A 22,427-nucleotide genomic window follows, 5' to 3' on the forward strand; every position below is an offset into this window, starting at 1 on the left:
TCAGAGAACTTTTCAATCTTCTGTATGAATCCTTTTTTCTCTGTAGATCTGTTCCTATGGACTGGAAATGTTTTTTATCCTCATTACTCTCTAAACCAAATCTTTGTCCTTTATCATAGTATTCCAATGGCTTCATTAGAATACTTCTATTACCTATGATTCTATTTTCTGCCATTCGCCATTCACCTTAAAATCCATCTCCAAAGAAATACCTATCACTTACGTATTCTTTGGTGCACTAGAGTTAAAACCTAAATTCAGAATATTTACTTTGGATGTGCTCCTCACTTAAAATGCCCTCTCTGCCCTATTCCTCTATCCAAATCCTGTTCAATCTTTATATATCTGTTTCTCTTCATTAAGATATTTTCAAATTTCTGATTTGCAAAATACTTATTGTCTTTATAATACAAAGAGCTCTTAATCATGCTTCTCTTGTATATTCTTCCAGCTGTTCTTCATGTGAAAGTGTTATTTATTCTCAGATGGATTAATTTTATTTTTGATCTTCCACATTGCAAACCTCTCAGAGTTCTAGATGATGTAGGCTCTCAAAGAATGTTTATTGAATTAGTTGCAAAAATTTCCATTAAATTAAATTCAATATTTATAGTATGTTAATAACAAACAAGTCAAAAATAATAGACAAGTCACTCAGATGTTTTGTAAAGAGTTACCCACATTGGGAGTGGGGTTGGGAAGGAAGCTATATAGATAAATAAGAAATAATCCGGCCTTCATTGAGCTACTGATGTAGAGAGCAAAATTACTTATACAACTGTATATGCAGAAGCTCAGACTGAGTTAAAATAAAAATAGAACTATAATAAAGTTTATGAGAACACAAGAAGAACACAGCTTAGAAGACTAAGGGAAGACTTAACAATGAAATGACATTCCTATGATTCTTGAAGTAAAACTAGACTTCAGTAAGCAGAAAATTGTATGATAAGATATCATAGAAGGAAGAAGCAGCATGGCTGAAGGTTAAAGGCATGGGAGTTTTAAAGGATAAGGTATATTTAAGGAATAGATAGTAAACCACGGTTGCCAAAGTAAACCAGAGTCTGGGTGCATTCTAGGAGTCGGAGGAGCTGAGAGGTTTGCATTATAACTGGTTCTGCTTATGATACCCTCCATTTTGCTGACACTGTTCTCTCACCAAGATAATGACTTCTCTCCTAATCACCAAATTCAAAACACATCTGTCATTTATTTTAATTAACTTAACTATATGAGTTGATGCTATTGACCACCCTCTGATACATACTTCAGCATATTACAGGGCTATAGGTATACCCAGGAGGAAATATCTAAAACTTGAAAAAAAATTGTGAGACTGATAATATTTATCAGTAGAAATCCATAGAACATGTATGAGCATTAATTCTAAGGGTGTTAGACCAAGGAGAGCAGGTAACTTAATAACATACTACTTGATCTATGTAACAGTCTTATAATAGAAATGACTTAAGGTAGCAAAACACCTGACTTGAGCTTCTAGAGTAGAAAGTTATATCTTCACACCCATTTTATAAACCTAAGTTAACTCATATGCCTCGATTTAAGGGGTGGTTTTCCTCCTTGTGGAAGGAACTTGCAGCATTCCCACATATGTATATACCATCAAATGTCCTCCAGTACTTTCCAAAAGCAAACTTTGGCCACTTACTTGAATGATTGCACTGGAGAAAAAGAAAAATTGACATTTAAGGGATTGCTAGACACTGGATCTAAATTGACTTTAATGCCTGAAGACCAAAAATGCCAGTATGACCCAATAATCAAAGAAGGGATTTACAGTGGTCATGTGACAGGTGCTACCTTAGCTCAGATATGACTTACAGTGTCCCAGTTGGCCCATCAATATACCCTGTGGTTATTTCCCCAGTTATTAAATATGTAACTGTAGTGGATGTCCTTGACAATTAGAAGAATACCTATGTTGTTCCTGTGATTCATGGCGTGAGAAACATGGAAGGAAAGTCTAAGTGGAAGACCCTTAAATTCCTTCTCTTTATCAATGTAGTAAACCAGATGTAATTACAAATCCATATCTCAATTGCATATATTAATGGCACTATCAATGATTTGTAAGAATGGTGATCCCTATCAGATACACCATTTTAACTTACTTGTTTGGTCTGTATATAAATGTAATGGATTTTTGGACAATAACTGTGATCTACTGTAAATCAGGTGGTGTCTTCCATTTTAGTTGCTGTTCCAGAGGTACTAACTTGAATGAACCAAATCGACATTGCTCCTGGTACTGAGTATGAACTTGATCTAACTAGTGCCACCTCTCCATTTCAATTTGTAAGAAAAACAAAATCAACTTCTTTTAACTTAGCAGGCCCAACATATACCTTTACATTCTGTCTCGGAGATATATCAGTTATCCTTCTTTCTGCCACCATGAGGTCTGAAAAGACCTTGATATTTTTTTTTCTGTTGTTGTTCTCTGGGCCATACCCACAGCATATGTAAGTTCTCAGGCTATGGGTAAAATTGGAGCTACAGCTGCTGGCCTACACCACAGCCACAGCCATGCAGGATCCGAGCTGTATCTGCAGCCTACACCACAGCTCACAGCAACGTAGGATACCTGACCTACTGAGGGAGGCCAGGGATCGAACCCACATCCTCATGGATACTAGTCAGATTTGTTTCTGATGCACCATAATGGGAACTCCAGATCTTGATCATTTTGACATTTCACCAAATATCATGATGGTCTATAATATTCACAGCCTCTTGCTAACTGTAACTAAGGAGCAGTAATAGCAATTACTTCAGATGCCTTTATATAAAACATATGTGTACTAGAAAGTAGAAGATAACCCCCCTATAATTTAGAGTCCTGATATAACATTGCAGTTTATGGAGTTTGATTGTCTGGAGCATAATGAGATATCCCTTTCAAGGTGAAAAACAATTACTGTACCTCACATCGTCTACCACCTAAAAGTGGTACTATGCTTGATAAATTTTTCTTTATTTTGGAGTTTACCTATACAACATCTGTGTGCTACTTTGACTCAGTGACAGAGCCATTTATAAGTCAGCCAGCTTCAAGTGGGGGCCAGAACTAAAGAAGACACCAAAACAAGTCTAGTTTGTAGTACCAGCTGCTCTACCACTTAGGTTCTTGATTCAGGAAATCCAGTGCTGCACAGCCTCTGAAAACAACAATAAGGAATTCACAGCAGAAACTTCTATACTTTGGGAATAAATTTATGTCCTTTTCTACAAAATACTTTGCTATATGATAAGCTTTTTGGAAAGGATAGGAACATATGCTTGGAGATAAGGAGATCTGGGAATTGTTACCTTTTATAGATCACTCAGGATGGAAGAGTAAAGATAATTTTCCAGGTGAATGATCACCAAATGGCATTTATTTTAGGGGAAGCTCTTAATAATGATGGTAGACCAAATGACAAAATGACAAGCTCTGTGGATATTAACTTCTTTTTCTGGATACCCACTGTTTTCTCAGTGTTATCAGGAGCAAAGTGCCCATTTATCTCTGATGACAGTGATTTTAGCTATATTTACTTAACAGCATGGCCTCCTCTTACAAAGACTGACCTAAGAGTACTGATGCATGTCTAATCTATAAAATTAGAATTTTGCTGAGCCTTTGATTTGGCTAGGTACTAGTCCTAGTATATTCCCTAAGTACTACCTAGCCACCTGTCGAAGATTACCTTGGATCGCTTCCATAATTGAGGGAACATGGATTTATCCTCTTTAGAACAGAAACATGTTCTGGATATGGATTTACCATTCCTGCTCATGAAGTTTCTGATAGCATCACTGCCTGCAGAATCATAAAATGCCTTATAAACCAGAATGGTATTCTGTATAGGATTGGTTATGATTAAGAAACTTATTTTACTGCAAAGGAAGTGCAGAATAGGCTTATTTCTATACAATTAACCTGCATACTCCATCACCTGGAAATAGATGGCCTATAGGAAATGTTCAATGGGTTTCTGAAAAATCAGTCATGTAGTAAGTTATGGATAAGAGCCTAAAAGTATGGGATTCTGTCTTATAGGCTTAAACATATGCTGTGCATTTTTTGTTTTTTGTTTGTTTGTTTGTTTGTTTTGGTTTTAGTTTGTTTGTTTTTGCTTTTTTGTTGTTTGTTTTTGCTGTTTAAAGGTCACACTGGCAGCATATGGAAGTTCCCAAGCTAGGCATCCAATCAGAGATGCAATTGTTGGCCTATACCACAGCCGCAGCAACTCCAGATCTAAGCCATGGCTCTCTGTTTGTTAGTCTATTTCTGTTTTGTTATATTCATTTGTTTTATTTATTAGATTCCACATATAAGTGGTAATGTATGGTATTTTTGTCTGACTTATTTCACTGAACATAATATCCTCCATGTCCATCCATATTGCTGCAAATGGCAAAAATTCATTCCTTTTTATGGCTGAGTAATATTCCATTGTGTATGAGTATTTGTATGTGTTTACAGACACATACCACATCTTTTATTCATTTATCTTCTAAAGGTTGATGAATGCTTAGGTTTTTTCCATATCTTGGCTATTGTAAATAATACTGCTAAAAAGTTTGAGGTGCGTATATCTTTTTTAATTAGTATTTTCCTTTTTTTTTGGAAATGTACAGAAGTGGAATTGAGGGATCAACTTCTGTTTCTAATTTTAGTTTTTTTAATAAATTTTCATAGTATTTTCCACAGTGTCTACACCAGTTTACACCCACTAACAGCATACTAGTGTTCCCTTTTCTCCACATCCTCACCAACATTTATTATTTGTACACTTTTTGATGATAGATATTCTGCAAGGTATGGGAAGATATCTCATGTGGTTTTGATTTGAATCTCTGATTAGTTCTGTTGAACATCTTTTCATATGTCTATGGGCCATCTGTAGGTCTTATATATAAAATGTCTCTTCAGATCTTCTGCCCATTTTTTAATTGGGTTGTTTGGTTTTTTGAAAATGAATTATATGATTTATTTACATATTTTGTATATTAACTCTTTATCAGTTGTATCATTTGCAAATACTTTCTCCCATTCCATAGGTTGTCTTTTTGTTTTGCTGATGGTTTCCTTTGCTGTGCAAAAGCTTTTAAGTTTAAATAGGCCCCATTGTTTATTTTTACTTTGCTTTTGATTCCTTTGCCTTTGGAAACACACACCCAAATTATTGCTTTAGTTTATATCAAAGAGTGTCCTGCCTGTTTTCTTCTAAGAGATTTATGGTTTCCTATCTTATATTTAGGCTTTTAATCCATTGTGAGTTTATTTTTATACATGATGTGAGAAAATGTTCTAATTTTGTTCTTTTAGGCATAGCTGTCTAACTTCCCCAGCACCACTTACTGAAGATAATCTCTTTTCTCTACTTTGTATTCTTAATTCCTTTGGTGCAGATTAATTGATCATAAGTGCATGGGTTTATTTCCACTCTCCATCCTGTTCCTTCGATCTGTGTCTGTTTTGGCACCAGTGTCATATTGCTTTGACAATTGTAGTTTCATGGTATAGTCTGAAGTCAGGGAACATGATACCTCCAGCTCTGTTCTCTTTCTCAGAACTGTTTTGGCTTTCATAGTCTGTATTTCCATATAAATTTCTAAATTATTTCTTTTTTGTTTATTTGGGTTCTCTCTCTTTTCTTCTTGGGAGCCTAGAAACTTGTTACTTTTAGTTATATTTTCAAAAAACTAGCTCTTGAGAGCTCATTTGGGGGTTCTAGCAGGGGAGTACAGCTACTCATACACCCTTGACCAAAGAATGGTCCTTCTCTATCAGAGCTGGTCATCCTCTTCAACTGAGCAGGCAGCTTCAGGAGGGACTCACATGGAGCAGTTAAAGAGAAAGGGGACACCCACCTACCCAGCCAGATCAGCTGAATCAACCCTGGCAATTAGTGGGGTGATAGTTGTCACAGCCAGATCGCTCTCACATCCTGATTTAAATGATATTTAGATGAGACTCTGGACTTTACTGTTTAGACTTGATGGTGGAATGACAAGACTTTTGGAATTATGGATAGAATAGATAGATTTTTTAATTGAAAAGAAAATTGATTTTGGTGGGGCAAGGGACCCCTCTGTTATGGATGAATTGTCCATAACATACAGATGTATAGTCTCCCAATGTTATGAACTGAATGTTTATGTTCCCCAAAACTCATATTCTTAAATCCTAACCCCCAATGTGTTTTAGGAGGTGAGGCCTATGGAAGATAAATTGTGAAAGTGTATCTCTCATGAATGCAATTAATGCCCTTATAAGAGGAATAGGAGAGAGCTTCATTCCTGTCTCCCTTCTCCATCATGTGAAGATGCAGTGAAAAGGCAGTCATCTACAAACCATGACACAGCCTCTCACCAGAGCCTTACCATGATAGCACCATGTTCTTTGATTTCCAAACTTAATAATGATGACAAATAATTTTCTGTTGTAGATAAACCATTCAATTTACGATATTTCACTGTAACAACCCAAGCTAGCTAAGAGCCATCTTTTCACTTTAAACTTGTTATTTTTACATTTAAAGTAAATCTCTTGCAGACAGCACATTTTAGATCATGTGATTTTAGCATTTTGTCAATCTTTGTCTTTCAATTGGAGAATTTAACTTATTTACATTAAAAATAATTACTGATAGAAAGGTCTTTCTTCTGTCATTTTTCTATTTGTTTTTATATTCCTTACGATTTTCTTTTTCTCATTTCTTACATTATTGTCTTTTGTAGCCCGTTGATTTTTTTGTAATGAAATGCTTAAATTCTCTATTCATTTCCTTGTCCATATATATTTTTATTTTCTTTGTGGCTACCATTGAGATTACATTTAACATCCTAAAATTATAGCTATCTTATTTGAATTTATACAAGTTTAACTTTACTTTTTTATCACTCAAATGAATTTATCACATCTGTAGTTGTATAATGTTCATAAAAATCCAATTTCACAGGATTTCAACTTTAATGACACACAAAACTTTGCTTCTCCAGGAGCTCCATCCCCACTTTTTTTTGGTGGTGATGTCACAAAATTACATTGTTATGCATTATGTGTCCAAAAACATAAACTAATAATTTTAAAATTCATTAGTCCCTTAAATTATGTAGAAAACAAAACATGAGATTGTCAGGTTATAATAATACTAGCTTTTAGAATAGTAATTTTAATATATTAGTCTCTAAATCATGTAGAAAACAAAAAGTGAAGTTACACATCATGGTAACAATAATAAAAGCTTTTGTAATTGCCTATGCATTTACCTTTACTGAGATCTTTATTTTTTCATAGAGCTTATGAAGTTACCATATAAGTGTTCTTTTACCTTAACCTACAGGAATCAATTTAGCATTTCTTGCACAACAGGTATAGTGGTAATGAACTCCCTCAGTTTTTATTTATCTTAGAATGGTTTACTTTCTCCCTCACTTTTGAAGAAATTCATCAGATACAGGATTATTGGTTAACAGTTTTTATCCTTCTTTTTTTCAGTTTGAATATAATGGCCCACTGCCATCTCACCTCCAAATTTCCTAATGAAAAATATGCTGATAATATTATTGAGGATCCCTTCTATGTGATGAGTCACTTCTCCCTTGCTGCTTTCCAAATTCTGTCTTTAGTTTGTGTAGTTAAGGGGTTATGATGTTCACCTCACATAAATTATCTCTTTGTCTTTGATTTTTGGGAGTTTTAATGTGTGTCTATGGGTTAACTCTTTGAGGTAGTCCAACTTGGAGTTTGTTGAGCTTCTGGGATGTTTATATTCATGTTTTGTTTTTTTTAAATCAATTATCAGAAGTCTTCAGCCATTTTTTTCTTTACATTTTCTCTATGGCCTTTTCTGTCCATCTCCTTCTGGAATTTCCACACGTGTATGTTGATTTTCTTGATGGTAAATCATTGATCCGTTAAGCTCTATTCACATTTCTCAAGTGTTTTCCTTTCTATTCCTCAGACTTGATAATTTCCACTGTCCTATTTTCAAGTTCACTATTTCTTTCTTCTGCCTGTTCAAATGTGGCTTTGAGTCCTATTTGTGAATATCGATTATTGTGTTTTTTAACTCTAGAATTTATTTTCGATTTATTTTTAGGTTTATTTGTATTAATATTCCTATTTTGCTTATACATCATTTTCTTGCCTTATTCTACATCTTCCTATAGTTCATTAAGCATCTTTAAGATAATTATTTTAGTCTTTATCTCAGAGTTCTCATTGTGGATTAGTGGGTTAAGAACCTGACATAGTCTCTGTGAGGGTGCAGATTTGACCCCTGGCCTTGCTCAGTGGGTTAAGGATCTGGCATTACTGAAAGCTGTGACGTAGATTCACAGATATGGATTGGCATTGTTGTGGCTGTGACATAGGCCTGCAGTGGCAGATCCAATTTGACTCTTAGCCTGTGAACTTCCGTATGTTGTAGGTGTATCCCTAAAAAGAAAAAAAAAGTCTTTATATGGTAAATCTGCTATCAGGTCTATTTCAGGGACAGTTTCTGTTGACTTATCTTTTTTCTTTGAAAGTGTCATAATTACATATTTCTTTGTATGTTTGGAGATTGAGATTTTTTGTTAAACAATGGACATTTGGATCTAATAATGTACTATTTTTGGAAATTAAACTTTCATCTTCTCTAGGGTTTGCTGTTGTTGGTTTTGGGGTTTTGTTTTTGTTCTTATTTTTTAATTGTTGTAGGTTGTCTCTTTGCTAAGGATCAGCCTGAGGTATAAACTTAGGGTCTATTCAGGTTTTTTTTCCCTGAGCCTGAATGTTTCCTTAGGTGTGGATGGTAACATTCTTATTTTTCCCATACATGTAGTTGCTTTTGGATATACTAGCCTTTGGTGTTTGGACCCAAAGTGGGGGAAAACAGAAAAGTTAATGAAGGGGAAATGGTGCCATCTCATTAAATCCCCTCATAGTCACTTCAATCGGGGTAGGGGGAGGCGGTTTGCAACAATGATAGGAATAACAACAAAAATGGTTCTTTCTTCTTTGTCTACAGCTCTGTGATCAGAATTAGTGATCAGAAATCTCTGTTAAAACCCCCAATATTTTGATGATAGGTGCTATTTCAGCTACCCTGGCTCTTGTAGCATGTGTGCCAGCAGCTCCAGGAGCACATGACAGCTGTCTCCCATGGTGTATGGTGTAGAGGATGGATAGCTGTGCAAAGAGCTAAAATCCACCAAAATTAACCAAATTTGCTATCCAAACCTCCCATGGAAGTTAAAAGTTCTCAATAGACCTAAGAGTTCCATAGTATTTCTATTATAGAGATTCTGCCAGTGCAATTTTTATTTAGATAGGGAGAAAGTTTTCTGATGTTCCAACCATCTTTTTAGAATCCTCTCATGCTTTTTGAAAATCTATTGAAAGAATCTCTGTAATTTAATTGGTGTATTTAGTCTCCACTTAACTTTAATGTAATTATTGACAAGATTGGACTTATGTGTAACATTTTACTATTTTATGTTTTTAACGTCTGTTTTTTTCTATACCTCTCTGATGGTATGATGGTGCCACTCTCAGGATTACAATATACATTCTTAGCACTTTTCAAAGTTTTAATATTCTACCATTTATCACAAAATTGAACAATTTACAGTTATGTGGATCTATTTATACACTTCCTGGCCTATAAGGTGTAATTGTTGTATATATTAAATATATTTATTTCATATCCCTAATATAAATCATATTTTTGCTCTAAACATCCTATTTTAAATAAATTAATGGAAAAATACTCTTTTGTATTTATCTACATAACTATTATTTTCAGGAATCTTCACTTCTTCCTGAAGTCCAAGTCTCTGTCTGAACTCATTTCCCTTCATTAAGAAGTACATTTTTTGCAATGATATTAATAGCAGATCCCTTAGTCTCTATTATCTAAAAATATATTTATTGTGCTTTTATTCCTGAATTATATTTTCACCAGGTATAGAGGTTTCAGTTGACATATTTTCTTTTCTTTTCTTTTATCACTTTAAAGATGAAGTTCTATCTTTAAGTCTCTATTGTTTCTGATAAGAAATAGGTGATCATTTGATGTTTCTTGATTTTGTTACATTGTTTTTAAGAGATCCTTTGTTTCTTAGTCACCTTATAGGTGGCATCGTCATAGAATACACCTCAAAGTTTATTTCATCTTCCAGAATCAACACAATTTCATTTTTCATTTACATGACTTGTAAATTTTCTGAACAGTTTATTAAGATGCCTAGTATTATAATAAATCTTACCTAAGTGTGTCTATATTTTAGTCAAAATAATACAAATAAAGCAGAGTAACACTGTCAGAATAATTAATTGCAGCCAGCAATGTCTTCAGGTGAAGCAAAAAAAAATTATAGGATGTTCTTTATGTATATGATTTAAATGAAACAAATATTAATTGTGCCTTTATTATCATGAAGTTTACTTGGGTATAACTAAATACACAGAAGGTTGTTTTCCTTTCAATTATTTTATATAACTTATTATGCAGTATTATTTTGTACAAAAAATAAAATGGAAACATTTACCCATGTTTAGTATCTCATGAGGTTCATGCTTATATAAAACAGATTTCCTCTTCTACCATTTAGTTGAGCAAAACTCAGAATGAATTAAAAGAGTCATAGACTCAAGAGACCAGAACAACTACTCTATGGCAATATGTATTTTTGGATTTAAATTTTTTGCTGGAGATTAGAAACAAGATGGCAGAGTAGAAGTACTCAAGCTCATCTCCTATGATGAAACACCAAATTAATATTAACTGCTGAAAAGCCATCAACAAAATGAATTATAAACTACCATAAAAGATATCCTACACCCAGAGACAAAGAATAGGCCACGTTGAGATGGTAGAAAGTGCTCTTTCACGAAATAAACAATTTCATATCTATCAGGTGAGTGACCCACAACTGGAAAATAACTTTATTGCAGAGGCTCTCCCACAGCAGTGAGAGTTCCAAATCCCAGGTTCCACAGCCTGGGTGTCTGGCATTTGGAGGAGGAGCTCCCAGAGCATTTAGCATTGAAGGCCAGTAGGTGTTGTGCACAGAATGCTCCACAGGACTGGGGAAAACAGAGACTCCACTCTTGGGAGGGTGCGTACAGGGTTTCATTTGTACTGGGTTCCAGGGCAAAGCAAGGAATACATAGGAATATGTGTTTGAGGTACCTGTGGTGCTTGGAGGTTCTGGGGAAAGCAGAGAGTGTCTATGACTCACTGTGGGGACCAGGCATTAGAGACTGATGTCCCAGGTAATAATCATAAGCATGAGCACTCCAGGAGGCTGCCATTTGGAAAAAATATGGCCTTACCCATGAAGGCCGAGACTCCCAAGGGAAAACAACAAACAGAGTAGGAACACAGTCTCACCTATCAGCAAACAGGCAACCTAAAGTCCTCCTTAGGCACACAGCTGCCTCTAATAACTCTCAGAGACAAAGCCCACTAACCAGAGGGACAAGACTCAGCTCTACCTATCAGTGGACAGGCACCAGTCCCTCCCATCAGGAAGCCTTTAACAAGCCCCTGTATCATCTTTACCCTCAAGGTAGCATAAACCAGAAACAAGGGAAGCTCTAGCTTCTAGCCTAAAAAAGGAGACAAATAGCATACAAATGAAAAGACAGAGAAATATGAGTAAGATGAAGGAATAAGACAAAACTCCAGAAAAAAAATAACTAAGTGAATTGGATATGAGCAAATTCCATGAAAAAAGACTTTAGAGTAATAATGATAAAGATGATCCAAAGTCTCAGAACAAAATAGGCACAGATAAATAAATTATAAGAAACATTGATTAAATAATAGAAAATTTAAATATTAAGCATAGATGCAAAATATGGTAAATTAAAAATTCACTCAAATGAACAATTAGCAGCATACATGTGGGAGAAAACCAACTAAGTGAAGTGGAAGACATACTGGTAGAAATCAGTGAAAAAAAGAATGAAAATAAGTGAGGACAATATTAGAGAACTCTGGGACACCAACATTCACATTATAGGAGTGTGAGAAGGAGAAGCAAGAAAGAGCTGGAGAAAATATTTATTGAGATAATAGATGAAAACTTCCCTAACATGGGGAAGGAATCACTCATTCAAATCCAAGAAGCACAATGAGTACCATATAGAATAAAATCAAAGAGAAACACTCTGGGGTACATATTAGTCAAACTAACCAAAATTAAAGACAGAGAAATATTGAAAGCAGCTAGGGAAAAGCAACAAATAACATATAAGGGAACCCCAATAAGGTTAACAGGTGCTTTTTCAGCAGAAATTCTGCAGGCCAGAGGGGAGTGGCCTTAAAGTAATTAAGGGAAAAAACCTACAACCATGAATATTCTACCCAGCAAGGTTCTTGTTCAAATTTGAAGAAGAAATCAAAAGCTTTACAGACAAACAAAAGCTAAAAGAATTCAGGACCACTAAACCAGTTTTACAACAAATTCTAAAGGAACTTCTCTAGGTGGAAAAGGCCACAACTAGAAACAAGAAAATTATAAATGAGAAGGCTCACTGGTAAGGGCAACATATATTAAAGGTAGGAAGTCATCCACACACAAATATGATACCAAAACCAGTAGTCATGAGAAGAGGAAGGTACAAATGCACAATACTGGAGATGCATTTGCAATTAAGAGACCAGAAACTCATTACAATCTTTTGTATATGTCTGTTGGTCTGTATGATATATATAGATAGAGAGAGAGAGAGAGAGAGACTCCTGTATCAAAACCTCATGGTAACTGCAAACCAAAAATCTGCAATAGACATACAGACAAGTAAGAAAAAGCAATCCAGAGTTCTCATCATGGTGCAGTGGAAATGAATCTGACTAGGAACCATGAGGTTGCAGGTTCAATCCCTGGCCTCGCTCATTGGGTTAAGGATCTGGCGTTAAGGTGAGTTGTGCTGTAGGTAACAGATGCTGCTCAGATCTGGCATTGCTGTGGCTCTGGAGTAGGCTGGCAGCAATAGCTCTGATTCAACCTCTAGCCTGGGAACTTCCATATGCTGCAGGTGTGGCCCTAAAAAGACAAAAGACCAAAAAAAAAAAAATCCAAACACAATGCTAAAGATAGTCATCAAACCACAAAAGAACAAGAGAAGGGAATAAAAAAGACCAGCAAAACATATCCAAAGCAATTAAAAAAATGGCAATAAGAACATGCATATCAATAATTACCTTAACTATAGGAGTTCCCGTCATGGCTCAGTGGTTAACATATCCAACTAGGAATTATGACGTTGTGGGTTCCATCCCTGGTCTTGCTCAGTGGGTTAAGGGTCCAGTGTTGCTGTGAGCTGTGGTGTAGGTTGCAGATGTGGCTCGGATCCTGTGTTGCTGTGGCTTTGGCATAGGCCAGCTGCTATAGCTCTGATTCAACCCCTAGCCTGAGAACCTCCATATGCTGTAGGAGCAGCCCAAGAAATGGCAAAAAGTCAAAAAAAAATTACCTTAACTGTAAATGGACTAAAATCTCCAACTGAAACACATAAATTGGCTGAATGAATACAAAAACTAGACCCATATATATGCTATCTGCTAGAGATCCATTTGAGTTCTAGAGACACATACCAACTGAAATTGAGAGAATGGGAGAAGGTATTCCTTTCAAACAGAATTCAAAGGAAAGCCAATATAGCAATGCTCATATCAGACAAAAGAGACTAAAATAAAGACAGTTACAAGAGACAAAGCAGGATGTTATATAATGATCAAATGATCAGTTTAAGATGGAGATTTAACAATTATAAATATATGTGTACCCTACATAGAAGCAACTTAACATATAAGGCAACTGCTAACAGTCATAAAAGGAGAAATCAACAGCAACACCGTAATATGGGAGACTTTAAAATCCCACTTACAGAAATGGAAAGATCATCAAGATAGGAAATCAAAAAGGATATACAGACCTTAAATGATGCATTAGACCAGATGGACTTAATATATATTTACAGAATATTCATCCAAGAGCAACAGAATACACATTCATTTTAGTGCATTCAGAACATTCTCTAGGATAGATCACATTCTGGGCCACAAACCAAGCCACAGTAAATTTAAGAAAATTGAAATTGTATCAAGCATCTTTTCTAACCACAATGCTGTAAGACTAGAAATCAACCAAAAAAAAACTTCATAAACTACAAACACTTGGTGACTAAACAATATGATACTAAAAATATTTTCTGAAGATGATTAGAGAAAAAAAGTGCAAAGATTTTTTTCTGTTTAAAAGCCACTTTCTCTTATGTCCTTTAACCTTGCCAATAGCTCTTGGAGACTGTTATTATCCCTATTTAGCATATGGGTAAATTCAGATTTAGTTTTTCTCCAAAGAATACCACTTATTGTATCTAGGTATTCTTTACTACCTTGTTTTAAAGGAACTGGTCTCTAGTAAAAATAAATTTTGGGAGAGGTATAAATCATTTGTCTTTTCTAAGTGTTTTTTTCAGTGAGAACACTGAGTTTGAGATTCTTTCTTGAGAAAGAAATGACATAACAAAATAAAAATGTACTTGCATTCTTTAAAATATCTCTCCAATTTATTCTACAAAGATGTTGGAGTGCAATGAAATATTTCTAACAAAAAAACACATGTAAGTAACATATCCAACTCAGTGACTTATATCTTGATAGATGTATTTTGTGTACTTTAAAATACTATGTTTTCTGCTGCTGTTGTGTTGAGTTTTCAATAACATCAATATATCAATTTGATTGTTTCAAATAAAGCCATTTCAGGTTTTTTTCCAGTATTTCCCTAAGATATTTTCTGCACCCTTTTACCTTTGACTTATTTGAGTCTTTATATTTAAAGTGGGCTTCTTATATGCAATGTATAGTTGACTCTTGCTTTTTGGCCCAGTCTTACAACCTCAAACATTTTGAAGTCTCTAATACAGATAGGCAATTTCTCTTTTTTTGGTAAAAATAGAGAATATATTTTGTATCTAATATGATAAGATTATTAGTCATTGCTGTCAAATGTCTCACCTAGAAGGTACCTAGTTTGAAAGGGTAAAATCATAGTATTTTAGCAAGTTCAACATATTGTATATGAGTTTTTTTAAAGAATGATGATATATAATTTGGTCTACTTCAGTAATTTTTTTTTCTAATGGGCAGATTTTCTTCCCATTTGCTTTACTGAAATGAGGCAATGAGGCTATCATCACTCAGTCTGGTTTCCAAGATAAAGTCAAAAAAGGTCCACATTTCTTCATCCTTTGAACAGATGCCATATTGACATATATATCTACCTATCCCAAACAGGGAAGGAAGTAGAATACAAGGGTGGAAACTTTTAGAATATTTGCATAGCATGTCTATGTAAGGAATAGAAGATGTGTAGAAATTCCTCTTTGTAAACACTTTGATATTATAAAAATTTTGCTTTACCTAGTATTTTAAAACAGTGGTTATCCTAGTCTATTCAGCTGCTACCACAAAATTTCATTCTCTGGGTGGCTTAAACAGCAGAATTTATTTTTTATAATTCTTAAAGACGAGAAGTTCAGAATCGAGGTACCAGCAACATAGTACTTGGCCAAAGCCTTTTTGACTTATTGATAGTTATCGTCTCACTGCATTCACGTGGCATTTCCTAGGTGAGTACTCTTGGGGGGGGGGCACCTTCCTTTCTCTTCTTTCTCTCATCAGGAAGGCCTCACCCTATGATGACAAAATCTAACCCTAATTATTTCAAAAGGCCCTATTCTCAATACCAGCACATTAGAAGCTAGGAGTTCAACATATGAACCTGAGAGGGACCCCAATTTCAGTCCAAAACAGCAGTTTATTCATTATTGTCCTAAGCCAACATTGTTGAATCAAAACCTCTATTCGTAGAAACTGTCAGTCTCTTAACAAGCTTTAGAGATGCTTCTAAGCCCACTAAAGTTTGACAACCTCTTTTTTAAAAGAACTAAAAAAAATCCTAGAACAGAGAGGTTCTGACACCTATCTAATATACACTTAATATTATTGAATTCTGCCATAATCAATCAACAAACCAGACTTTAGAAATACTGTTCTAGTTTAATTGATTTTTTTTCCTGAATCCTATTTTTTTTGTTTCTTTGAATATTGAAAAATTTAGTCAGAAATTTTCTGAACAATACCATAAAACATGTGTGTATGTATATACATGTATATAAAGAGAGAGGAACTAGACTTTTTTTTAAATAGCCAGGTTAAGAAATTCAATATACCTTTGTAATAAAGTGTATTTTGTGTATATTATTAATAATTCCATGTAATTGTTTAATCAAACATCACCAGTGTTCCAGACACTTGAATACACTTAGCATTATTATATCATCCTTCATACTTAAATAACCACTAAATAATACATATTTAATTTTGTAGTTTCTTTTTAAAGGAATTATCACAGGTGTATATATTTTACCTTTCTCAATATGCCATTGAAGTGACAAAAAGAAGTACAAAAATATCTATAATAAGTGATAATGGGATTGTATCAGTGGATGGGGAATTTTGGTGAATTTCTGGAAAGCATAAAGTAGTTGAGACTTCACTAAAGGATAAAACACAGCAAAGGAATGTATAGACCAGACATATACAGGTGAAGGCTACACAGGAATTCCGTGCTTCTGAAAGACCCCTAACAATCTGTTTCATAGTCATCCAGCCTAAAGTTAGACTTGACAGGTAACAAACTTGGCTTGATGTCAACTTTATGATTAAGGGAAATAATTAAGTAGGTAACTAGACTGCTAAGGTGGTCGAAGATGGAGTTCCCATCGTGGCTCAGTGGTTAATGAACCTAACATCCACGAGGATGCAGGTTCAATTCCTTGTCTTGCTTAGTGGGTTAAGGATCCAGCATTACCATGAGCTATGGTGTAGGTTGCAGACATGGCTCAGATCCTGCTTGGCTGTGGCTGTGGCCAACAGTACAGCTCCAATTAAACCCCCTGCCTGGGAATCTCCATATGACATGGCTGCAGCCCTAAAAAGCAAAAAAAAAAAAAAAAAAACCAAACAAACAAAAAAAACAAAAAAAAGAAAACAACAACAACAAAAAACAATGGCAAGAATATACTAGCTGTTTATATTACTGGTCTAGTTTTGGTGTCATAGTAATGAACAAACAAGGAAAACATCAAGACAATTGAGGATAAATCATTAATACACTGAAAATATATAGCAACAAAATTATTTTTAAAAAACTCCAGACATATACAATGACATAGGTTTTCCTAGGGAAGAACATAAGAGGAGCTGTACTATGATCCATTATTCCCTTTCCAATGGTTTTGAGGTGGATCCTCAGAGGAATGAAAAGAGGGCAGATGACATAGTCTATAAACTTTGAAGTGGATCTTCATATTGTAAAATAATTATATTAATGGCATTCTTATCTACTTTAAATAAAACACCTCTTAAACCAAATGAAAGTTTAAATCAAACCTATATTTGTATAGCTTATCCCTGATATTTAACCATGGTTTATCACAGGAGCTAATCCTACTGATAAAAAGAATAAAAGGGATTTACTTTTATGATAAATGTTGTCAAGAAAGAAACTTAAGAAAATGAACTGGCATGCAGTGGTCATGCTACAATCCATAATCTTCCTGGGCTCATTACAACATTGAAAATGAGTCATTCTCTCTTATTGCATTCTCTGTATTTGTGCTTTCAGATTTAGTTCAATTTTACTAATATTTCATAAGTACTTATTCAGGACTTTGCACATGTAAGCCATTGTGCTGTGTACTGCAAAAGATCAAAAGACACTAAGACATCTAATTTATAAAACTTTAAATGTCTATAGCCATCAAATAACTATTACACAATGCCAAGTGTGGCCTAAGAACAATAAATAAACTGTTAATGTTTCAAATGAGTTAGCAAATTATCCTCTTCAGGATAACCTGGAAATACATGATGGATGCTATAACATTTGAGACAGATCTGAAAGAAAGGAAACCATTTCATCTGTAAATAAAAATGGGTGAAACTCTTGCTAGTGAGGAGATTCTCTGTGGAGAGATTGTATTAGTAAAACATGTACCTGAGAGACTAAAGGGTGTCCAGAACATGTGTTGGGTACAACAAAGGGTCTGCTGGAAAACTGTGTAGGAAGAGACTTCAGAGTTAAAAAAGGTTTTATTTGAAAGGACCTCAAGGGGAGTTCCCATCATGGTGCAGCAGAAACAGATCTGACTAGGAATCATGAGGTTGTGGGTTCAATCCCTGGCCTCTCTCAGTGGGTTAAGGAGCTGTGGTGTAGTTTGCAGATGCGGCTCAGATCTGATGTTGCTGTGGCTGTGGCATAGGCCAGTGGCTAGAGCTCCAGTTAGACCCCTAGCCTGGGAACCTCTATATGCCATGGGTGTAGCCCTAAAAAGACAAAAAGACAAAAAAAAAAGGAAAGGACCCCAAGTAACACAAGGGTAAACAAATCAGGGTGAGAAAGTTAGAGATAGGGATAGAGATAGAGAGGCAGCGATGAGGGAGAGACATAGGGATATATGGATATAGACATAGATATGTAGATATATTGCTATATATAGTATATCATCTAGACATACACATGAGCAAATAAACATATTCACAAATACATACACAGAAATATATATATACACATATATTTGCACATAACCTATTAGTAATGTCAACCCATAAAGTGTTATCAAAATGGGATATGATTTAATCATAGTTCTATTTATGTGAAATAATATGTCAGATATGTTTAGGACACATGAATAACAGAAGGACACAGGAGATAAATTAACTACCCAAATGTGAGTAGTTTTTAGGGTAAGGATATTAGTGCTATCAATAGGAAAGTGTATTGAATTTCAATGTTGGGAAAGGAAAGGCAGGAGACCTAAAGATGGGTACTCACTGTACTGAGAGCATGGAGTGAAATGAAGCCTAGCCTTTAAGCTTGGGGAGGGCACAAAACATCCAACACCTTGCCCATTTTCATGTTTTCTCCACCCATCCACTAGACTCTATGACATCATATCATCTTAACATTATATAAATTTTGGTAATATGCATTTTAAGCTATCATGCAAATGACACATTCAAAAAACTTTATATGTTGCTAATTTTTTTTATCTTACTAGCTTCATTTAAAAAAAATATAGCAGGAGTTCCCATCGTGGCGCAGCGGAAATGAATCTGACTAGGAACCATGACGTTGCAGATTCAGTCCCTGGCCTCACTCAGTGGATTAAGGACCCGGCGATGCAGTGAGCTGTGGTGTAGGTCACAGATGCAGCTCAGATCTCATGTTGCTGTGGCTCTGGCATAGGCCGGTGGCTATAGCTCCAATTAGGCCCCTAGCCTGGGAACCTCCATATGCCTCGGGTGGGGCCCTAAATGGACATAAAGACCAAAAAAAAAAAAAAAATCTAGCATGATTAACCATTTCTCTTCTGTACTCTTAATTCTCTTTTCTTCTCTATGCCATCCCAATTATTTTGAAGCTTCATCTCCTAGGTTTTTGGATCAGTGAAGTTTTTCAGTTTACCCATAACATACAAACACAGCTGGAAAGTGCCATTCAAGGCAGAACATATGATGAAAGACAACTCCCCTTCTCATTACTCAATAGTACACACTAGGCTAAGGACATCCTTTTGCTGTTCAGATCATCCTCACTGTCTTAACTCCATTATCTTTTTTTCCTCATTGCTTTCCCAATTCTGTTTATTTCTCTCTATGTTATGACTATTGAATCCCCAAAAGAAGTTAAATTCTTCATACCACAAATAGAGTGGAATGAAAGAACCTTTTGATCCCTAGAAAAATTCATGGTATTTGGTTCTGTTCATTCAAACACACACCTGTCCCTACTATGGATTTAAATATTATATGAATCCCCAGGTTGCAAGGTTGTATTACTATCAAAGACAACATAATCGAGTCCTATTAGAGGAACTGCATTATTTCAGTGCTTAATGATTTTATAAAGCTACATTGAAGAACATACAAGAGTTTAAATATTTTCATTTGTTTTCTGTTTCAATTATTCTATCATTATCTAAATATTTGAAGTTCTTTGTATTTTTTGAACAACATATACAAATTTTAATGAGTATATTAGTGCTAACACCTTAAGTCATTAAAAATACTAGGGCCATTATGATTGCAAAAAAACTTGGAGTACTGGCCAAAATGGAAGTATATCTAATGTTTATAATTATGTTATTTTAATAAAAATGCAACAGATAACAATATGAGAGCTAAACATTTCTCTTTAACATTTTTGTCAGTGAATCTATGACTTTCTTATTTCTCAGGCTGTAGATAATTGGGTTTAAGAAAGGGATTATGACAGTATAAAATAAAGAGTCCATCATATCTTGATCATCTGCTTTTTCAGATCCAGGGTGCACATATCTGAAGAGAAGAGGCCCATAGTATAAGGAGACAGATAGGAGGTGGGCTCCACAGGTGGAGAAGGCCTTCCTTATGCCTTGTATAGACCTCATTTTTAAGATTGTGAAGAGAACAAATGTATAAGAGACAAGGACAATAAGAATGGTAAATACTTGTATTGACCCTGAGAAAATAAAAACCATTAGAACACTAACCGAAGGGTCAGTACAAGAAATCTTAAACAATGGCATGATGTCACAGTAAAAGTGATGTATTCTGTTAGACTTACAGAAAGTTAATCTGAATAAAAAACCTATATGAATTGTGGAGTGAATAAAGCCACTGACAAAAGATAAGGCTAATAGTTGGAAGCATAGTCTATTGGTCATAATCACTGGATACAATAGTGGCTTACATATGGCAACATAGCGATCATATGCCATTGTTGCCAAGAGAAAACATTCTGTGGTTGCACTGAATGCAAAGGAAAACAGCTGTGTCATGCATTCAGAGAGAGAGATCATTTTATTCTCGGTGAGGAAACTGACCAGCATCTTGGGAGTCACTGTGGTTGATATGCAAGCATCCACAAAGGCTAAACTCCCAAGGAAAAAGTACATGGGGATGTGAAGTTGAGGGTCATTGCAGATGAGATAAATTAGTCCAAGGTTTCCCATAGTAGTGATGAGGTACAACAACAAGAACATCAAGAACAAGTGAATATGCCACTCTGGTTGATAGATAAGTCCTATGAGAACAAACTTAGTCAGTGATGTTGCATTTTTAATATCCATATTGTTACTGAATGGTCCCTGAAATGAAATACAGTAAATGTAAAAATAATATTCATTACAAAGACTTTTGGAATACATAGTTGAAATAAAGCCATGCACTTACTAGAAAGCCCTTAATTTTATTTACTACTGCCATAACAATGGAAACTAATTTTGGGGATTGATGTAATGGAAAATGCAAGTATTTCAGTTCAAAAAATGTGAATTAACAGATTTAGAATAAAATGAAGGACATTCTAAACATGAGCTAAATTTATAAGGATACTTGAGTGTGTTGGGAGCATTCTGCGTCTGGAACATGGATTAGAGTCTAGGGAAAATAAGTTTGAATTATTATAAAATGAACGTCATTTGAAAGATATTTTACTTTATTTTTCAGGAAATAAGCATTGCTGAAAACTCTTAGACTAGAGGTGTCATCAAGATATTAAAATTAAAAATTTGTTAGTATAGAAAATACTCTGTAAAAGGGAAAACCAGAGTTAGGAATAATAGTTGGAAAGCTGATACTCTAATCCAGTGTTTCCCAAACCAGAATACATATATAAGAATTGTCTGGGAAACTTTTTGTACAAAATATAGATTTTGAAGTATTACTGTAGATATTGACTTAATGGTGGTGAGATGAAGTCTAATCTTCATTACAAATATGTTTTCTAGTTGACACAAATGCATGTGAAGTTCTTAGTCAGTGGGTAATAACATTATTGGGAGTGATGCGGAGGACAAAGAGATAAAAACAAACCAGAATGTAGAGTCCCTAGGATTCAGTGATTTAGATGTGAAGGGGATAGTCAGTGAAGGAAAGATGAGAGACACATGGTGATAGGCAAAAGGTCATCGAAAATCAATTTTGAGAACTCAAATGCTTTGGCTACTTCATGGAGAGAGCATCCTCTGAGCATCCAGGTGAGATAACTTAGTATGAATTTAGACCTTATTAGGAACAGTGAGTTGGGGATTATTTGGGTAGCTAAAGGGACACTTATAATTGAGCTAATCACTGGAAAGTGTATATACAGCAAAAAGAAGAAGAAGGGCATGGAGAGAAGCTTGAGGAGGTTTTATTTAAGAAATTTTGAAGTGAGTACATGTCATTTTTAGATAGATAAAGGGTGATCCTCTTTTCTATGACATGAGTCTTGGTATAGGCAAAGGCTACCACTTACTCTAGAAGTCAAAAGAACCAGAAATTCACTTTTTCATCACCCTTGCACCTAGAGCAAGGAGA

General features: G+C 35.0%; 2 protein-coding genes across 5 annotated transcripts in view; one reads left to right on the top strand and one right to left on the bottom strand.

Annotated features, from left to right (window-relative positions):
• Positions 1-22,427, top strand: part of LOC146397788 (uncharacterized) — a 797,689-nt gene that overhangs the window by 253,751 nt on the left and 521,511 nt on the right. The window lies entirely within an intron of this gene.
• LOC106505477 (olfactory receptor 5H2-like) lies at positions 20,267-21,199 on the bottom strand. The gene has a single exon (XM_013981184.2). It carries the CDS (start codon positions 21,194-21,196, stop codon positions 20,267-20,269), a length of 930 nt encoding a protein of 309 aa, XP_013836638.2. The 5' UTR covers positions 21,197-21,199.

Source organism: Sus scrofa, chromosome 13, assembly GCF_054392235.1.
Source record: "Sus scrofa isolate SSC_HxYL_T2T_F1_AM1 chromosome 13, Sscrofa_HxYL_maternal_Yorkshire_Landrace_v2.0, whole genome shotgun sequence".
NCBI classification, from domain to species: Eukaryota; Metazoa; Chordata; class Mammalia; order Artiodactyla; family Suidae; genus Sus; species Sus scrofa.